The sequence below is a fragment of the Gymnoscopelus microlampas genome (genome assembly GCF_963454915.1).
Source record: "Gymnoscopelus microlampas genome assembly, chromosome: 21".
NCBI classification, from domain to species: Eukaryota; Metazoa; Chordata; class Actinopteri; order Myctophiformes; family Myctophidae; genus Gymnoscopelus; species Gymnoscopelus microlampas.
In genome coordinates, this window is record NC_139958.1 from 42,576,966 (window position 1) to 42,598,105 (window position 21,140).

Consider the following 21,140-nt stretch of genomic DNA (forward strand, 5'->3'; position numbering starts at 1 on the left):
ATAAGCGCCTCTGATTGAAAATGAATGACATAGGCGCGTCAGTCGCTCCACGTCTGAAACAACGCTTACTTTTCAGTAAAAGGAAAAATAAATGTGTTCCAATGGATCCAATATAGTTATTATTTAGTCACAAGCTCTTGTTAATACTTTCCATTGGTTCAATATTTATAAAACCCACAGACACACTTAACCACTCTAACTCTTAACCACTTTCACTTAAAAGAAAAGAAAAAATCTGAAATGGCAAAAATAGCCGATATACAAGCTCACAACGCGTCGCATTGTGACACGTTGTGAGCTTGTAAATCTGCTATTTTTGCCCGACCATGAAGTAAGACATTCATTTGCAAAAAAAAACATAAGAATTTGAATTATGGAGATACAAGGCTTCTGCCCGACAGCAACACAATGTTACATACATAGACATAAACTGTAAATTATTGTGGACGAAGGAGAGGGATTTTTTTTATTGTTGCAAAGAAAGAAGTCTTTAATAAGACAGCATGCATATTTCATTTAATAGGTCTTTGCCTTGAATTTAAGCATGTGCTACACAGGCATACATATTTATGTGGCCCATTATGCTTATGCTTGCGATAATAGGGATAGTGTTGTCAACACATTTTTCAAAGGGCTTAAAGCACAATTGAATTACTGAAGCGGAGAGATAATATGTGCGTAGGCTATTTCATGTGCGTTTAAATGCACCAAATTAATGCACGCAAGGATGTTTTAGTTTTAAATTTTTCATTAGTTTTTATTTTCATTTTCTTTTGACTTTTTGTTTAGTTTTGATCCGTTTTTGAAGTGGATTGGCTAGTTACGTTTATTTGTTGTTGTTTTTAAAAGGCTTATTTTATTTTTTATTAGTTTTAGGTTTTTTTTTATTGTAATATCGGGTATTTGTCAGGGGTTTGATTAAAAAATATCTGAAAATCTTTTTTTCCTTCTCTACCCCGGATTTAAACCCGGTTCTCCTGAAATTTTAACCACTGAAATAATACAGCCTGCCTGCTTGCTCAGGGGAGAAATTGAGCACGCCTTCAGCTCCAAATTTGTGTCAAACCAGAAACAGGATCTGGTCCAACGGCCGTGGTCAATCTAGACACAGGATCGAAATGTCTCAATAGGAAAGCAGGCAGACCAAATACAACCACCCCGATTGTATAAGTCATATTGTATTAACATACTCTACCACAAATATTGGACGAAATAAAACATTATTCACTAGAAAAGTTACATGATTAGAGCTTTAACCCATTAAGACCTGCAACGCATCTGTGTCGGTTTAGATGTCTTTGGCTATTCAAAATAGCAGATATACAAGCTCATAGCGCGGCACCGAGTGCCGCGCTATGAGCTTGTAGATCTGCTATTTTTGAAAAATCTTGAAAAAAAATATTTTAGTTTTTTTTTTCAAAAAAAACTGTTAGGATTTAGAAAACATTTTAAAGAATCGCCTCAGGTCTTAATGGGTTAATGCAGAGGGTTTTTGCTGTGTGGTCTTTCTTGTCATGGATGGGTGGGGATTGGGGAAGAGGCTGTACTTACACAGGCACTCAGTGTTTGACACTCGGATCAGATTACTTAACCTCATTTCACAGTAGCCAAGTGCATTTACTTGAGTTCTGTAGGCCTGCTTAAGTAACACATTTCGAGAATCTGTACTTTACTTGAGAATTAGCATTTTTTGGATATTATGACTTTCTCTCCACTGCATTCCAAAAATACAAATATTGTACTTTTGACTTCGCTATACATTTCCAGGAAGAGGAAAGACATACATTATGATTATTGAACCACTTAAGCCTTATTTAAACTGTAGTGAAAAATGAAAATAGCAGATATAGTATTCATATATATTGTTTTTTTTTTCTGGGAAATCTGGGAAAGATGTACACATTGTTATACAGCAATCCATTGATATCAAAAAAGATGTACTTTGAGATTCAAGTACAGTTTTGAGCAAACTTTTCACTTGTAGTTGAGTAATATTTGACCCAGGAGTATCTATATATCGACTCAAGCACTGTGGTTGAGCAGCATTGCCAAGTCTGCTTATTATAAGCCAGTGGTCCCCCCCCCCCCCCCCCGGATAAATATAAAATAACAGATAAATATTGTGAAAGTAGCACATTTAACTCTTAGACTGCCAGAGTTTCTCTAGAACAGTCTGTAGCCTCTGCCAGTCTTTTCTAAGCTAGTACTTTAACATTGAAGTGAATGGAGCAGCAACTTTTTGGAAAATGTTATTTCCAGGGATTTCCAGGGATCCCCATACAAGATTGGTGTATACATTTTTTTTCCCCAACTAGTCCAAATTTTTCAAATTTTTCCCCTCCCAATATTTTTTGAAAATAGCCCATGTAAAGGTTTAAAATGGTTAAACTGATTTTGATGCCATAACTCATTTTGCCAGGGTGTGATCATGCGACCGACCCTAGTCACTTATTTGTCGTAGACCCCGTCTGCTTGCTTCCCTTTTGCCGAATCTGGCAACGCCGGGTTTCGAGTATAAGCTTTGTCCACCCCACTGGTCTAGCTCCATGTCATGGATGGGTAGGCAGGTAGTTAGGGAGAAGAGGGCTGTGAAGGTACAAGGGCCCTCAGTGTCTGACACCCAGATCGGATTACTTCGCCTCGTTTCACCGTGAATTCAAAGGAAAACAATCCTGGTTTTGTTTCCCCGCTGTCACGTAAGACCATTGACGACCTAGGAGCCCCAGAGAGACGCAAATAAAGAGCCTCCCGGAGCAGATGAACTGGTAGAGCGGGTTCCGCTGGGGCCTGTCTGACGCACGGCTCTCGTTTCACCTGCAATTACAACGTACTTATTTTTGATTTTTACTTAACCCATTAACTCATTCAGTGCCAATGAAATAAAAAAATAATTGCGAACTGTGCCAGCAATTTTTCAATTTGCTTATACCTTTTTCAAGTAGTCACAGAATATTTATCTCCAGTATAATCGATCCTGTGATGGATCCTCACTGAGGGTTGCACTGTGTGGTTTCACAAATGTCAACGAGGTCATTGGACCTTGTTGACATTAATTGTCTGCCTTTTGAAAATAACATAATAACATTGAAAAATACATAGTAAAAAAAAAGTGCTCAGGAGCCGAGATACAGCCTTTTTCAGTAATAAGTTAAACAAGAAGTGAATGGAGCAGCAAATCTTCAAATGATATCTTGGGTTCTGAACGTTTTTTTTCCCAAAAAATCAATATATATATATTTTTTTTTCAAAAACACGTCAACCACGTCATTGGCACGTTGCGCCATTGCGGTAAAACATGTGAAACACGTCAATGGCACTCAATGAGTAACTCACTGAGTGCCAGAATTATTTCTGGCTATTTCTGGCCAGTGTGATTTTTTTTTTTTTTTTTTTTCAAAGTAAAAAAAAAGTGCTTAGGAAGCGAGATACAGCCTTTTTCAGTTCTAAGTTAAACAAGGAGTGGATGGAGCTGCAAATCTTCAGATAATGATATCTTGGGTTCTGAACATAAAAAAAAAAAAAAAAAAAAAAAAGTTTCTTTTTTTTATTTTTTTTTTCAAAAACACGTGATTGGTTAAAACTTAAAATGCCACTTTTGTTAACCACTTGAACCCCCAGCATCCCTATTCTGGGGGGGAACGTTAGCCAAAAATAGCCGACAAAAGCTAATTCATCCTAGTGAATGACGGAGGACAATTTCACGACCAATTAATATCTCCGCAATACAATTATTGTGAGTGTTTTTTTATCACAATAACCGATAATAACGATTATCGTCCCATCTGTCACTACCAAGATGACTAACTGTATACACATAGTCAAAGGTTCTTTGTGTCTTCAAATACTTGCAGTAAAGAAAATACTGATTTAAAAAAAAGTCTGGAACTTTTGGACATTTGAGTGTAAAACATGTTTAAATCTGTGATACTATTATATATTTTATAACAGTATTTTTTTTTTGGGCGGGGGGGGGGGGGGCACTTGTAATTTACCTTATAAGACAGGGATGCTACACCCACACCCACCCACAAATTGTAATTTATTCCCTGGCATTCCCTTTTTTCTTTATTTCCCCCCCTTAATTCCTTGCTGTGAAAATGTGAACAAAGCTCTTGTAATGTAGCTGCCTTCTGCACTGAGACTGTATCAAAAGCTCTTTTCATAAGACTTGGCGTGGCGTAGCGTCTCTTTCGGGCAGAAACCTTGTATCTCCACGTTTCCACTTTTTTGTATTCAGTTCGTACATTTCTTTTGCTAGTTAAAGGTAGGGTAAGTGATATTTTTGGGTTAAAACAAAAGGTATTTTGTTAAAAGGTTAAAGCACTATATTCTGATAGTAATCATTGCTATAGAGTGTTTGTTCAGTAACGGGAGTCTCCCCGTCTCTCCAGCTCTTTAATAAACAGAAAATACATTTTCCGGAAGGTGTCAAAATCTCAGCCAATCAGGAGAAAGTACCAATTTTTAAGCTTCATTGTTATAGTGTTCCAGTTCCAATTTTGTCTGCTCATTTCTTAGTGTCATCACTTCCAATTTCACTTGTTTAATCTATATCCTGATTGAGTTCTTTATCCTGATTGGATAAAATTGGAAATGAAACTGAAACGAAAATGCATTTTCTGTTTAATAAAGAGCTGGAGAGACAAGGAGACTCCTTTTACTGAACAAACACTCTATAGCAATGAGTACTATCAGAATATAGAGCTATTTAACACGTATTTTAACCAAAGAAAATCACTTACCCTACCTTTAACCCATTAAGACCTGAGCGATTCTTAAAAAAAATCTAAATCCTAACAGTTTTTTGAAAAAAAATCAAAAAAAAAAATCTTTCAAGATTTTTCAAAAATAGCAGATATACAAGCTCATAGCGCGGCACTCGGTGCCGCGCTATGAGCTTGTATATCTGCTATCTTTTAATAGCCAAATCTGTGGGTTTTACAAATATTGAACCAAGGAAAAGTATTAACAAGACTAAAGCGAGACCCTAAAGCGACTAATTAACTACATTGGATCCATTGTGACACCGCTTATTTTTTTCCTTCCATTTTCTGAAAATGTCCAATAGTTTTGGACATACAAGGTTTCTCCCCGGCAGCGAACCCACACTGTCACATTGAGCAGAAAGAGAAGAGTCGTCCTTTCTATAAATACAACAAGCTGCTGTCCTGCTGCGCTGTCTGAAAGCTGCGCTTGCATTTCCGCTCGGCCGTGTGGTAAATATCAACGATGACGCGTGGAAACCTCGCATGTCCAAAACGTATGTCACTTTTTTTCAGGAAATGAAAAAAAGCAAACAAAATTAAAACCTGTGTGTTCCAATGTAGTTATTGTTTAGTCACCAGCTCTTGTTAATAGTTTTAATTGCTTAAATATATATAAAACCTACCGACACACTTAACCCCTGTCACTTTCACTTTAAAATCGTTTCGAAAATATGAGAAATAGACGATTTACAAGCTCACAATGCGTTGTGAGCTTTGTAGATTAGCCATTTCCACCACTTATGCACAGCGCTCCTGTACGACATTCAAACAAAGAAAGAAGAAACATAGACTAGAACGCAAGATGAAGGAATTCTGACACAAAATGATCTCCCGTCGTCAAAACCTTCCCATGTTAATATGACATAAATGCTTCTACCAGGCCGAGCTACGGCAGGGAATAAAAAAAACACACATTTAACCTCAAAGCTTCTTCATTAAGAGCACTAATCACACTGACCCATCATAATTACTGTGATGAATAATTCCCTGTCATTTTCTATAGTCGTGAAATGTCTCGCGGGCAAATCAACTTGCTTATTTTCACCTGTGAGCTTGTAGATCAGCTATTTTAGCTACTTTTGCATGACACCGTAATATGATGAAGTAGATTATTAATTTACGAGATTAAAAAAACCCTGTTGCGTTATAGAGATACGGGAAAAAAAGACTGAGACGATGTGGCTGTGCGCATTGTTCCTGTTTAAGCAGAGGTCAGTCCTAATTCCCCTTTGGGGTTAGTTGTAATAACATTTTACCACCATTTCTTCTTTCAGTTGAGGCCATACTAGGGCCAGACCCATATTATATCGGTCATTGTTTGGACCTTTTGACGGTATTGGCAATTATTCATCTCTTCAAGCTCACAACAGGCTCTATGCACATCGGCCATATTGGAAAGAAATTGGGCCGCTTCCTCACTTCCTTCACAGGTGTTACCAATGATGCTAATCAATACTTTATGGTTGTGTGTCATTCTGGTCAAACAGAATCAGGGTGCTGGTATCTTGCATGTTGGAAGGACTCTGCTACACCAGTGGGTCTCAAAGTGTCGTCCAGGGACCCTCATGGTTCCTTGAGGGGGTTCCAAATGGCCCCTTTACGGGTGTATAACTCTGAGAGTGTACAAATGGAACCAAATGGACCCTTACAGGTCCATTTCCTTGAGGGGGTTCCAAATGGCCTCTTTACGGCTGTGTAACTCTGAGAGTGTACACATGGAACCAAATGGACCCTTACAGGTCCATTTCCTTGAGGGGGTTCCAAATGGCCCCTTTACGGCTGTGTAACTCTGAGAGTGTACACATGGAACCAAATCCATGTGTACACTCTCAGAGTTATGGAACAGAGCCTTCATTAGACTCTTTGGTAACACCTGTGAAGGAAGTAAGGAAGGGGCCCAATTTCAGTGGAGAGATATGGTGTTGAGGGAAAAGATGGCACATCCAACTACAGAGTACCTCCAAGTACCTCTAATCTGTGACACAATGTTATACAATATGCAGTGGGGGACGGGGTCCCTGCTTCATCTCTCTCTCAGCCAAGGGGCTCTTTCACGTGCATTGGGGCTACCCAGTGAAACAGCCTGGATGTTGCAGTTGAACTGATAATTCGCGTGAGTAAGTTCACGTTTTGTTTTAGTTTCGGATAGGAAAGGCTGTAGGTTTTATGTCAGTTTAAATATAATGTTTCTTGTCTTGGATGATTTATTCATTGTACTCTGTACTTGACTGGCACTCATGTTATGACATGTACTTGTTAGGAGGACCATGATGGAAAAAAGTCCTGGACTTTATTGTGTTATATGTTATATCCTCGATTGGTGTTAACTTGTGCTATCACTTTTCAAATAAACTAATCTCATCTCAAAGACACCCCCTTCTGTAGGGCAATGGTTCCCAGACTTTTCAGGCCGCGACCCCCCAACATAATCATATTTGAACTGGGGACCCCCCACCCTGACAAGCACTTGGAATTGTAGGCATTACATTTAGTTTGACTCGGTTCCACAGATACATGCTGTGAAAATAGCCGATCTACAAGCTCAAAACGCTTCGCACTGCAAGGCGTTGTGAGAGCTTGTAGATCGGCAATTATCACAGTGCTTGCCTCTTTCTTACGTAACATTTGACAATTTGAGCTATTTGGTATTAAAAAGGTCTTAAAAGTCACTAAATTGTAACTTTATAAATGTGCAGATACCCTGTATACACTTGTACTGTATGCTGGTTTGTTTACTGTTGAGTGAGAAAACAATGTTGCACATTAAGCCAATCATCTGCCCCCCCCCCCCAATTTGGGGACCCCCAGATTTGGAAACCACTGCTGTAGGGTCTGACCAGCCATGAGGATCAGATAGCACAGCTTTAGCATCGCACAGAGATATGCAGTATGACAGCACTGTGTTGGTGTGCCGTACGTCTTAATTGGTTCCCAGCGATTTCCCAGTGAATGAACTTTAGAAAGTAGGTCATTGGGTCCCTGTTGGCCACAGTGGGCTTTTGGAGAGATGTGTGCAAGGCCTCTCTCTCTCTCTCTCTCTCGCTCTCTCTCGCTCTCTCTCTCACTCACATCAAGCTAAATGCGTAAGAGAGGCCGCCTGGGAAACGGAAGGTCACAGGTTCGATTCCCGGGCCCCGCTATGTGTCGAGGTGTCCATGACCAAAACAAGCTTGCAGTTAACCCCCCAACGGCAAGCTTGTAGATCTTCTATTTTCACTATTGGAACTACTTTGAGTACTTAGTACTTAATCAATTACATTTTGATACTCAAGTAAACCGTTGAAAAAACTAGTACTTTTTCCCTGCACCAGTGGTGGAAAGTAACTAAGTACATTTACCCAAGTGCTGTACAATTTGAGGTAGCTTAACTTTACTGGAGTATTTCCAATTGTCTATACTTTTACTTCTACTCCACTACATCTCAAAGGCAAATATTGTACTTTTACTACAATGATTTGAAAACTTGAGTTACTAGTTACTTTGCAGATATAAATTATTACATTATAAAACATACATTAACCACTTTAGCCCTATTTTATACCCAGGCTATTTTCAAATTTTTAGTACTTTCGCTTTTGGTACTTCAAGTACATTTTGATACCAATACTTTTGTACTTTACTCAAGTAAATTTAGAATTCCGGACTTGTACTTGTAACAGAGTACTTCTACATTGCAGTATTGATCCTTTTACTGTAAGTAAAACATTTCAGTACTTTTTCCACCACTGCTGTGCACTGCTTTGCTTTGTGTTCTGATTCGAGGGGTTGGAGAAGCGATACTAACCCAGCTGACCGTGGTCTCTATAGCGACGCCAACCGAGCCGAGAAACAGTCGTGTTCCCGAGGAGAGAGAGAGAGAGAGGGGGGGGGGGAGGTTGTGACAGGGAAGTGACTTCCTGCTTTCGACTGGGAAGAGGAGAATGGAGGGAGGAATGGACAAGTAAACCTGCCTCCCCCCTCAGGGAACACTTCATTCACTTCTCCTCTTACCGAGACACGCCCCCCGGCGTGTCTCGGTAAGAGGAGAAGTGAATGAAGTACCAATGCCAGGCTATACCGAGTCACATGTGTTCGTGTACAACAGTGGTTCTCAACCAGTGGTCCGGGGACCACCAGTGGTCCTTGGGGGGGAGGTACCATGGGGTTCCCAGTGAAATTAGTTAACGTGGCGTCACAATCATTTAACCACTTAGCTTTGGCTATTCATAAATGGCAGATATACAAGCTCATAGCGCGGCACCGCTCAGTGAGCTACAAATGTTTTAGATCTGCTATTTTTTTTAAATCTTGAACATTTGTGCACATCTTTGAACGTATATATATATATATATATAAATTTTTTACTCAAATCTTCGCTTCTGGGGGGGTCCCTGGAACAATCTTTTGAGATGGGGCGGGGGCAGGGGGTCCGAACAAATACACATCATTTTGGGTGGTCCTTGACATGAACAAGTTTGAGAACCACTGATATTATAGCAACATAATTATTTTTTTAGGATTTAGAAGACATTTGTAGAATCCCCAGAAGCAAAGATTTGAGTTAAACATGTTGTATATCTGCTATTTTTGAATAGCCAAAAGACATCTAAAATGACACGGATGCGTTCACGGATTGAATGGGTTAAACTCTTATGCAACGACGAGGAGATATGAGAGCGGTGCAACAGCTGAGCAAATAAGATGTTAGAACAATGGTTGTCTTTGTCTAAATTAATTGTCAAGCAGGCCTGTCATAATTATGACATAATTTGGAACCATTTGTACACTCTCAGAGTTATGTGGGTCCTTTAAAATGTAAAGAAGTTTGAGAACCACTGTGCTACACTATAAATGGAACGGAGCCTTCATTACTAGTATCATTGGTAACACCTGTGAAGGATGTAAGGTAAAGGCCCATTTTCTTTCCAACAAGGCTGCTGTGCATAGAGCCTGTTTCACTGCTGATAAAATAAAGGTTTAGTTTACGACCCTCGACGTGTAGAGGTCGTGTAGTCTGGTTAGATGAGCCCGGAGCAGCAGACAGTGTGTTGTCGCGATGAGTCTGGTGAGCCTGCAGCCTGTCTGTCTGCCTGTCTGAATTTTAACTTTTTCTTCTTTAGTGTGTGTTTTTGGTCTCCCCTACCTCTCTTCTATCCCCCAAAAATACCCCAGTTTGAACACTCAGGCTTTCACAGCAAATCTGGGGTTTTCTGTAAATTGGTCTCAAAACAGGCCAAACTGATTTGCACCCTGACGTGACGTCACGTCAGGGTGCAAATCCCTCCCGTTTTTCAGAAAAAAAAAAAAAGTGTCTTATTTTTTTTTTTTTACTTTTTCCACACAGAACCAGGAGATAACATGCATACAAACTGGCTCAATAGTGCCCCGTGCCAAACAGGACAATGTGATATTGCAGGTGAAAGTGCTTTATAAGCCAGAGAGACGTTAGTTGGAATGAGTATATCTGAGGCTTGATTTAGGCTCAAACCTTTTGAAAAACGTTTGAGGGACATAAACAATATGATATTAACTATATATATATTTTTTTTTTAATTCATGGTGTAGATCCTTTAAAACCAAAACATATTGAAAAGGTGTGCTAATATTTGAATATATATATATATATATATATATATATATATATATATATATACTTTTTAAAGTGAACATTTTTAACTCAAATATTGGCTTCTATATTGGCACAGCATATTTTTGAGATGATGGGGGGTCCTCAGCCAAATGCATTATCATTTTGTTGGTCCTTGACATGAAAAAAAGTTGGGAGAACCCCCAAGACATTCACAGGTGTTACCAATGATACTAATGAGGGCTCTGTTCCATTCAGTCTAGCGTTCCAATTTTGTCTTATGGCCTTGCCGTTTATCTAGTCTCTCCGCCCACGGCGTCTCTCCTCCTACATAACTTCACGTTGGCCAACGGTCTTCTAGACATTCATTCTGTCCTCTGCTAGCCTTCAGCTCACACTCCGTCCGTCTCCCAGAGTTCCCCATGTCCTCCCACTCGCCGTCCGCTGCGTCACGCCAGACGATCCATAAGCTTCAGCCCAGCACTGCTAAGCCATCTGTCATCCCCGCCACTGATGGATAGATAGACCCCATTAACCCCTTAAGACCGGGAGAAGCATCTGTGTCATTTTTAGATATGAGCTAAAAAAAAAAGCATTATTTTACACTTTGGCTATTTCTGGAAAAATCGTGAACATTTTTGCAAATCTTTGAATATATACATATTTTTAAGCGAACATTTGTGACTCAAATATTTGCTTCAGGGGGGTCCCTGGAACAAAATCCTTTGAGATGGAGTTCCGTGGCCAAATACATGTACATTTTGGGGTCCTTGACATGAAAAAGTTTGAGAATCGCTAACATAGTAACATAGGTCTTAATGGGTTAACTGATATTTATATGTCGGGTAGGCCGCCTTCTCCCGTAGCAGTGGTTCTCAAACATTTACATATCTAGGACCCCCCCACATTTGTATTTTAAGGTCACACGATTAGATTACATTTTCAGCTGACAGATGGCGGTCCGCGGCCAAATGCATATCAATTTTGGGGGTCCTTGACATGAAAAAGGTTCGAGAACCACTGCCGTAGAAAATCTCTGGTGGCATTTGAAGAAGAATATTAGTGAACCGGAGGCCATTGCACATGAGAAAATGGGCTAAGATTCCTCTGGAAAACAGCCAGAAGCTGGTGTCTGGCTATGTATCACATTTGCAGTAGATCATAACAGCAAAAGTGTGCTCTACTTAGTACTAAAGGTGAATACTCTTGAGACTGCAGTAATCATTGAAATGGGCACTTTTTTTTGTGTTGAATTTGGAGAAACCACTTGTAATATTAGTTGTGTTGAGCTGTTTAAATTGTTCTTGCTGACGGTTTGTGAATTTAGCAATTTAACCTCATTTGCAGCGGGGTCTGAATAATTTCAAGTGCAACTGTATATTATCACTCACTGCACCTTCAAGTTGCTTCGGCCCACCGATATATATTGGTGCCAATATTTGCCTTATTTAACTAATCGGCATCGGCCAATTTTATTTGAAAAAGAGTTAAGAGTTGCCTATTATTTTTTATATTTTTTTACCGCTTACAGGTAGGCCAAAAAAAAGGCCTTTTTCTGCCTCTGTAGTTGTAGAACATCACTCACAGCTTTCTACGTCCATGAGCATTTGCACTGGTGCATCTAGACACAGGTTCATAACTTGTAGATGTGTTTGTTGGTGGGAGAAAATGACCTGCCAGGGTCTTGCCTGCTTGTTGTTTTCAGTTAAGTGTTTTACTGTTTCGCATTATTAATGTTGTATATATATTTTTTATGCAAAAAGAGACATAATCGGCCATATATCAGCCTTTCCTATTCTCGAAAGATTGGCATTGGCCACTGAAGAAACGTAATCGGTCGAGCGCACGCGCGTGTGTGTGTTTGTGTGTGTGTGTGCGCGTGCGTAACTGTAAAATGAAGTGATTTTTCCTGCCTGTCACAGAATGAAGACAGGTAGCTGGATTTGAGACAGTGGACATGCACACATGAAAAAAATTCTCTGCACGCTACGCACACTAGAACAAAGACTCTGTTGATCAGAGCACATTCCATGTGTGTGTTAGCACTGTACACACACACACACACACACACACACACACACACACACACACACACACACACACACACACACACACACACACAGGCTATCATACTCATGTCCCTCTAGCTCATTTCAAAGAACCCAGGAGGGTGATTTAACATCTCCGCACAGACAGTTTCTCAAGACTGTGTTTTCCAACCCAAACACAGTTTCAGGCCAGATCTTCATAATACACAATAACATGACAAGATTTATTTGCTTGTTGTTCTTGAGTTGACTTTGTGTTTTAGGAATAAAAAAATCCTCTTTAACCATTTAATGCAGTGGTTCTCAAAGTGCTGTCCAGGGACCCTGGTGTTCCAACATGGGGGTTCCAAATAGACTTACAGGACTGTAACTCTGACAAATGGAACCAAATGGACCCGTGGTTCCATTTTGTACACTCTCAGAGATATGAGGGTCCTTGAAATGAAAAGGTTTGAGAACCACTGATTTAAACAGATTTTAATCATGGACGCTGTCGGGTGGAAAACATGTATGTCTTAAAACATAGACCGTAAGTTTTCAGGAAATGGAAGAAAAGAAAATCTGTGTTCCAATGGACCCAATAAAGTTATTATTTAGCCACAAGCTCTAGTTAATACTGTTAATATATTGGTTCAACATTTATAAAATCCTCACAACGTCGGCACATCGTGAGCTTGAAGATCTGCTATATTCACCTAATGTTTGCCTGTTCTCACCAAATGTATGCCTATTATGAGTTTATGTATGACATACCTAGAATAGCGACACTAGGTTTCAAGAGGTTAACTCATTCACAGTATTGCGTGCTCTTCTTCAATTCATACATTCATAATAAGCCTATACTCTATAGTACTGTATGTTGACATGCTAGCTATGCCCACTGAGCACATACTTGGTGACATTCCAAAAACAGCAGAGTCTGTTTAATTTACATAATAGTCCAGACTCTCAAAAAAAAAGAAAACTCAGTATTCAAACTAAGAACCTTGAGAGAAAAGCAGAATGTATTGTTTTTCTATGATACATTTTCCTTTGGGCTTTTTCATTCAGGCATTCGACCGCAAAGTTTGACGTATTGAAACCGTAACCTGTTCCTTTTTTTAACCTTTCACTTGAATTCATAATTAGATGTATTCTATAGTTGCTATGGGGGTGGAAAGCTTGTATGTCCAAAATTGTTACTTAGGAAACTCAGGAAGTGTAAAAAATGTTTTATCTAATGTAATTATTATGTTGTCATAAGCTCTTAACCCATTAATACCTGGAACGCATCTGTGTCACTTTAGATTTCTTTGGCTATTCAAAAATAGCAGATATACAAGCTCATAGCGCGGCACCGAGTGCCGCGCTATGAGCTTGTAGATCTGCTATTTTTGAAAAATCTTGAACTTTTTTTTCTTTTTTAACTTAGGATTTAGAAAACATTTCGCCTCAGGTCTTAATGGGTTAATACTTTTCATTGGGTCAATATTTACAAATCCCACAGACACACTTAAACCGCCTTAACTTTAGCCTTCAAAATGTTACATACATAGCAAAAAATACCCGATCTGCAAGCTCACAAAAAACTACAAAATGTAGATACAAGGTTTCTGCCTGCCGGCAACCGTAAGCTGCATTTCCATTGGGTGATGGTGGGAGTGCCCATCAGTATGCCTGACGAAAAAGGGTAATTTATACCGTATGCAAATCATGCTGGCTAATAAGTGACATTTCTTTAAAGGGACCCGGGCACTGAAGTGCTGCTGTTGTTACTGAAAAGCCAATTGTTGTTGCGTCTGGTCTTTGTGAAAAAACCTATTGTGCTATTTGACGCTGTAATGCGGTTTTATAATGGAGGTTGAAGTGGTCATCTGCCTTTGAAATGACATTCTAACGCAGACGGAGAGACACTTGGGGTCTTTTCAATCGGTCAGCCATTCTTCCATGGTGTACTGAAGCTTTGTTATTCATGCTCGGGAGAAGTCAGTGACTAAACATATTGGGTTTTATTGTGTGGTGTTAATTTACATGAAGAAAAAAAAAATCTTGTTCTTTCTTCTGTTCATTCAAGTATTTTGCATAACATTCCTTTACGTTTTAGTCACATTTCAGTCATCTCAAATGTTTTAGTTTTAGTTTAGTTTTAGTCGACTAAATCTACAGTTGATTTATTCGACTAGGGTCTATGTTGGCAGGCCTTGATGGCGTTGTAAATAATGCCTGATTTATACTTAGCTATGTGCCAAAAATAGCAATCTCACAACGCGTCTGCGACGCGTTGTGAGATTAGCTTGTAGATCTTGTAGATCTGCTTTTCAGAAGCATAAAATTACTTATTTTAGTTCTACTGGATCTCTTGTCCACCAAGTCCTCCTTTAGTCACAGTTTTAGTCATCATATAGCTTAGTTTTTATTTAGTTTTCGTCAGTGAAAAATGTTCTGCCAACAAAATGAACACTGCATTAATCCCATAGACTGTAAAAAAAATGTGGACGAAGGAAGCCCCATTCGTTTCTATAGATTTTTTTAAGCCACTTTTTCGGCGAATCCAAATCTGCCATCTTTGAACTTTCGGTCCCGAAAATGAACCGGAAACGACTGCTATTGGCTGAAGCCGCAGCGAGGGAGGGGGTCTGCACTCGGTGGAACCAGTAGAAACCCTAGAAACATACCCTACATTATCATAGTCACCGAGTGCCGTGCTACGAGCTTGTAGATCTGCTATTTTTGAAAAAAAAAGAAAATGTGTGCAAATCTTAGAATATATATTCTTTTAAAGCGAACATTTTTATTTCAAATCTTTGCTTCTGGGGGGTCCCTGGAACAAAATATTTTAATATGGGCGTCCGCGGCCAAGTACATATCATTTTGGGGGTCCTTGACATGAAAAAGTTTGAAAACCACTGATATAGAAACATACGTTTTTCAGAAAACCGTTAGGATTTAGAAGACATTTCGCAGAATCGGACCCTCAGATCTTAAAGGGTTAAAGAGAGTCAGGAAGTGGGCTTCAAATGAAATCCAGCGGAGGTTGCTTGCCGCCTGATTAACCCTGAGTGTTTTCTCTCTCTCTCTCTCTCTCTCTGGTTGCCAGTGCCTGAGAATGTCCAAGCGGAGCCTCTTCGTTCGCCTGGTGCCGTGCCGCTGCCTCCGCGGGGAGGAGGAGGCGGTCACCTCACTGGACTACTCCCACTGCAGCCTGGAGAACGTGCCCAAGGAGATCTTCAGCTTCGAGAAGACCCTGCAGGAGCTCTACCTCGACGCCAACCAGATCGAGGAGCTGCCCAAAGTAAGGGCGCCAAAGTTACCCGGGAAAAAAAAAACATGAAGAACATGAGTTTTTTTTCACCCATTAAGACCACCGGGAACGCATCGGTGTCATTTTAAGATTTCTTTGGCTGGTCAAAAATAGCAGATCTACAAGCTCATAGCGCGGGTGCCGTGCTATGAGCTTGTAGATCTGCAGGCATTTCCTAAACCTCTTAAGCCTAACTATAAATGATATATTTTCTAAATACATTTTTGAGTGGTGCCAACCACTCCTATATCTGGCTTTGTCCGTGTGTCCGTATGTATGTATGTATGTCTGTCCAATAAACAAACATTGATGACAACATCAATACGGGGCTCATCAAAGGCACCACTCTCTTCACACAGGGTGTGATTTTTTTTTTTGGAAAAGGAGAAGCTGCCCAAAGTAAGGGAAGCCCCTTTACAGCAGTGGTTTCTCAAAGTGGGTGCTGTTGTGGCACCCTAGGGTGCCGTTACGCAAGTCTCAGGTGTGCTGCAGAATACTGTGATAATTATTTCACTTAAAACAGTAAAACACTAATGTAACACTTCAGTTTAACCATTTTAACACCCTCTGTCCTAAGTAAAACCGACCTGAGTTGCACTGTACTTGGTGCGTTCTTTTTTATCTACCAAATGGAGAAAACTGGAGATACCCGACTGCAACGATATATACCTACCTCGCTGTACCATGCATAGTGAAAATATCCGATGTACAAGCTCACACTGTGTCAAATTGCATCGCTTGTCGATCTGCAATTCTTTGCAATTTTAGGACATTCTTGAAAAGTTTAGCAAATCGTGACCATGCCCAGAATGTCTCCATTAATGGTTTGTGTGTTTGTTTCCTCTCGTCTCCCAGCAACTGTTCAACTGCCAGTTGCTGCAGCGACTGAGCATGCCCGATAACGACCTCACCGTGTTGCCGGCGGCCATCGCAAACCTCGTCAACCTCAGGGAGCTCGACGTTAGCAAGAACAGTGAGTGCAATTTTCGTTTTATTTTTTGTTTCGCTTTTATTTGCAGGGGTGTACTGTGGAACTAGTGGAGCGCTACCTCACGCGCATGTGCACACATGCGTACACGAGTTATTTCAATCGCAATTTGCACAATTATTGGCTAAAAACTGGATACGGCTATACTTTTGCGTTTAGTTAACTTAGAAATGTGATCTAAGAGTACAAGTCCATGTTTGTGATATCCAGACGTCACGGCTCCTCCCTTCGTCCGTATTTTTCGGCTTGGTGTCAGCTCCTTTACATCGTCACTCCTCTGATTTCAGAAAGTCGGGCTTGTTTGGCACCGTGTGTAGAAAAGCAAAGCCTGCGTAGTGCCAGATCGTCTTCACGGCAATATTGTGGGATCTCTGTATGAAAGGAGTTAATGGCTCCAACACGAGACCTCTGCCGTACCCGTTTATTTTCTGTCTCCGCCAGGCCGTAACAGCCGGGGGGCGCAGATCATGTTTTAGTCTAATCAATGTGATTGACAGGAGAGATGATCAGCGGAGCAGAGTTATCGGCATTAAAATCAACACCAAAGTAAGGATATAGTTTCTCAGTGAAGGTGCAGCCAGTGAAAGAGTAGAGATGTACTCTGGCCTCCACATCATAAAAGGAGACCAGACCCTCCTCATAATCCACAAACACTCCCACTTTCTGGACCTCCTCTCTGACAGGGAGGAGGACACCGGGGCCGGCAAGAGCCTTGAACTCATTTCCATTCCTCAACCATATAGTCCAGTAACCATTGTCGGGACCCAGACAGATGTCTCCCTTCCTGTTGATGGACTCTCTGGCCAGTCCTAAATCCCAGCCAGGTTTCCCTTTAACCTGAACCTCATAATAGAACTTTCCTGAGGAGAAGCTTTGTTTTCCTAAGACATTGGAACATCGAGAGAACCTCTCTTTGTTTTCTGGGACTTTCTTCTTCATGTTTCCATGACTCACTTGTTTTCCATCCTCAGACAGGATGAGAAAGGGATTTGCTGTATCAGGGTCCAGAGTTACATCTACTACATATTGCTGCATCCTCCTCAGCTCAGCATCACACAGTTTCTCCATCTCTCGGATGAGTTTGGTTTTTCCACACTCAAGCTAATGCCTCTTGCACTCTGTGGAACCAGCTTTTATGAAGCTCAGCTGCGTTGAATCTCACCTCATCAAATATGACATCACTCTTACCCAAATAAGGAGTTCAGGCTGTACTCTGATCTGAAACATAAACAAACATGGTTTGTTGCATTCTGCAACAAAGATGGTAGATCGGAAAAAAAAACGTTTAGGAGTAGTAGCAAAAAGTCTGTTTTGAAGAAAATGCAAAATGGCGCTTTGCGACGCGTTGTGAGCTTGTCGGTCGGCTATTTTCAGCGAATGCTTTCCCCACAATACGGATGCTGGGATTCAAGTGGTTAAAAGAATGATAATAATAACACTTACTCATCTTCAAAGAAATACATATTATAACCCAACACGCCTCTGTACTGGTCTCTATAAAAAGGCATTTGTTGAACACAGATGCACTTATGGTGATTCCGAATAGTACAGAGACTCTATATCCTGAGCAAAAGTCTTCTTCACGAGGCAAGTAGCCTAGATAAATAAAGAATATATATGGTTCCGATGCCGACCGTGATTCTAGACAGTCCGAGCCAACCGATTTGCGATGTTTTCAACGATATTTTGTCAGAAAGTGCAACATCTATTCTACTTAGAAGTACCTAAAATGATTTTTGATTTTTTTTCTTTTTTCGTTTTTTACTTTTGAAAATGTTCACCTACGATGATATACCCAAAATAGTGACACCAAGTGGAAAGTTGATCGAAATGGAGACACATCAGCTGCATAATGGCAGCTTACTGTTGTCATCTTATTCAAAATTCAAATAATGGTCGACATCGTCTTTGTCGGGTGGAAACCTCATAATTATGTCCTGAACAGTTAACAAAAATAGCAAAAGTAGCAGATCTTTGGCTATTGAAAAATAGCAGATATACAAGCTCATAGCGCGGCACCGAGTGCCGCGCTATGAGCTTGTAGATCTGCTATTTTTGAAAAATCTTCAAAAAAACATTTTTTTGATTTAAAAAACAAAACAAAAAAACTGTTAGGATTTAGATTTTTTTTTAAAGAATCGCCTCAGGTCTTAATGGGTTAAGAAAAACAGAGATAAGAGGTTTCTGCCCGACACCAACGATATATCCGATACCAGACTGATATTATCGGAAGGGGAAGAGTAAATCAAACAAGTGTTGAAGTAGGTGATAACCAGAGTGTTTTTTCCCCCCCTTTTTGCACCAGAGCTGTAGTGTGTGTACACTCCGTGGTGTTGACATTCAAAGCAGCTTAGCCGGCTTCACAGAGCACTCTGTGCTTAAGTGTTATGGACACAAAACAAAGTGGGTGCAAGTAAACCTCTCCCCGTCTGCTTTAGTTGACGTACTGCGGATGTGTGGTGACAACTTGCACAATGTCACTGGAGTGTTGAGGTCTGGTTCTCTCTCTCTCTCACTCTGTGTGAACGTGACAGCTACAGCACTGTGGTTGCTCTCTCTCTCTCTCTCTCTCTCTCTCTCTCTCTCTCTCTCTCTCTCTCTCTCTCTCTCTCTCTCTCTCTCTCTCTCTCTCTCTCTCTCTCTCTCTCTCTCTCTCTCTCTCTCTCTCTCTCTCTCTCTCTCTCTCTCTCTCTCTCTCTCTCTCTCTCTCTCTCTCTCTCTCTCTCTCTCTCTCTCTCTCTCTCTCTCTCTCTCTCTCTCTCTCTCTCTCTCTCTCTCTCTCTCTCTCTCTCTCTCTCTCTCTCTCTCTCTCTCTCTCTCTCTCTCTCTCTCTCTCTCTCTCTCTCTCTCTCTCTCTCTCTCTCTCTCTGTGTGTGTGTGAACATGGCAGCTCTAGCACTGTGGTTCTCACAGTGTCTGTCTCTTTCCGTCTGTCTGTCTCTCTCTCTCTAGCACTGTGGTTGTCTGTCTGTCTGTCTCTCTCCGTCTCACTCTCTGAACGTGACAGCCCCAGCGCTGTGGTTGTTGTCTGTCTGTTTCTGTCTCTGTTTGTGTCTCTCTCGTCTGTCTCTGTCTGTATGTCTATCTCTCTCTCTCCGTCTCTCTCTCTCTCTCTCTCTCCCCAGCACTGTGGTTGTGGACAGAGAGGAAAGATGCAAAACAGTGATGCACACTCAAGGCCATACACAATTCTCTCGCACGCGCGCACACAAACACACACAGCCTTCCTGTTTGACTTGTTCCGAATCACTCACTGAATATGGAAATATACTGCCACCTGTTTGTCTCTCTCGTGACCTGTGTTTAATCTGTCATAATGACTTCACATCATGTAGACCATTGGTTCTCAAAGTGGGGTCCGGGGACCCCTAGGGGTACTTGAGGGGGTTCCAGGGGGTCCCCAGCTAAATGATGGACAGGAACCAAATGGACCCTTATGGTTCTGTAACTCTGAGAGTGTACCCAATGGAACCAAATGGACCCTAACGGGTCCATTTGGTTCCATTTGTACACTCTCAGAGTTAAATTAACATTGATTTTACAATATGAATTGGGGTCCCAGAGGTATAAATGCCATTAAATGGAGGTCCGTAGCCTAATGCATGTTAAACTGGGGGTCCTTGAAATTAAAATGGTTGAGAATCACTGCTAGAGAGCCATAAAAACCTTCTCTTATTGGGGTCCTGGCTTATCTTTTCAAATGGGGGTCCGTGGGGTAATAAGCGTCTATTTGGGGTCCTTGACATGAAAAAGTTTGAGAACCACTGATGTAGACACACACACACACACACACTCTAGTTTTAGTTCACTAAATATAAGATTTTAGTCGACTAAATCTACAGTTGATGTAGTCGGCTAAAATGTATGTCGGCAGGCCTTGTTGGTGTCATAATGCCTGATTTATACCTTGCTGTGAGCCGAAAATAGCCGATCTACGGCGTTGTGAGCTTGTAGATCGGCTCAGGAACCTTCCGAGTCCCAATAAGCGGCCGCTCTTACCTCCTCTGGTAGTGAAGTTATGAAGCTATGAAACAGACTTTATGTATCAGGATTTCATTTTCTTTGATCATCTGAAACAGTGGTTCTCAAACCTTTGTAATTTTAAGGACCCCCATAACTCTTGAGAGGGTACAAATCCATTTGTACCCTCTCAGAGTTACAGACCTGTAAATGTCCATTTGGATCCCCCTCACGGAACCCTGAGGGTTCCTGGACCGCACTTTGAGATCTAAAAGAACTGAATACATGTTTTTTTTGTGTGTGTGTGTTTTAAACAACTAGGTATCCAGGAGTTTCCGGAAAACATCAAAAACTGCAAAGTATTAGCTGTGGTAGAAGCCAGCGTCAATCCTATATCCAAGTGAGTACTGCCCACTTCTCATCCCTTAACACAATGAGGATTTACTCTATGGTTTCATTCTTTGCAACTTATTTGTTTGAATGTGATGCTAGTACTTCACCAGCCCCATTTGGAACCTCTCGCACCGCTATA

General features: G+C 40.8%; 1 protein-coding gene across 3 annotated transcripts in view; it reads left to right on the forward strand.

Moving 5' to 3' along the window:
- Window positions 1-21,140, forward strand: part of erbin (erbb2 interacting protein) — a 124,628-nt gene that overhangs the window by 32,979 nt on the left and 70,509 nt on the right. For all 3 annotated transcript variants that reach the window (XM_084047421.1, XM_084047423.1, XM_084047422.1), the window contains exons 3-5: window positions 15,457-15,651; window positions 16,516-16,633; window positions 20,930-21,008. In XM_084047421.1, the coding sequence (XP_083903547.1) occupies window positions 15,466-15,651; window positions 16,516-16,633; window positions 20,930-21,008 (383 nt within the window). In that variant the 5' untranslated portion in view covers window positions 15,457-15,465. The remainder of the gene's footprint in view (window positions 1-15,456; window positions 15,652-16,515; window positions 16,634-20,929; window positions 21,009-21,140) is intronic.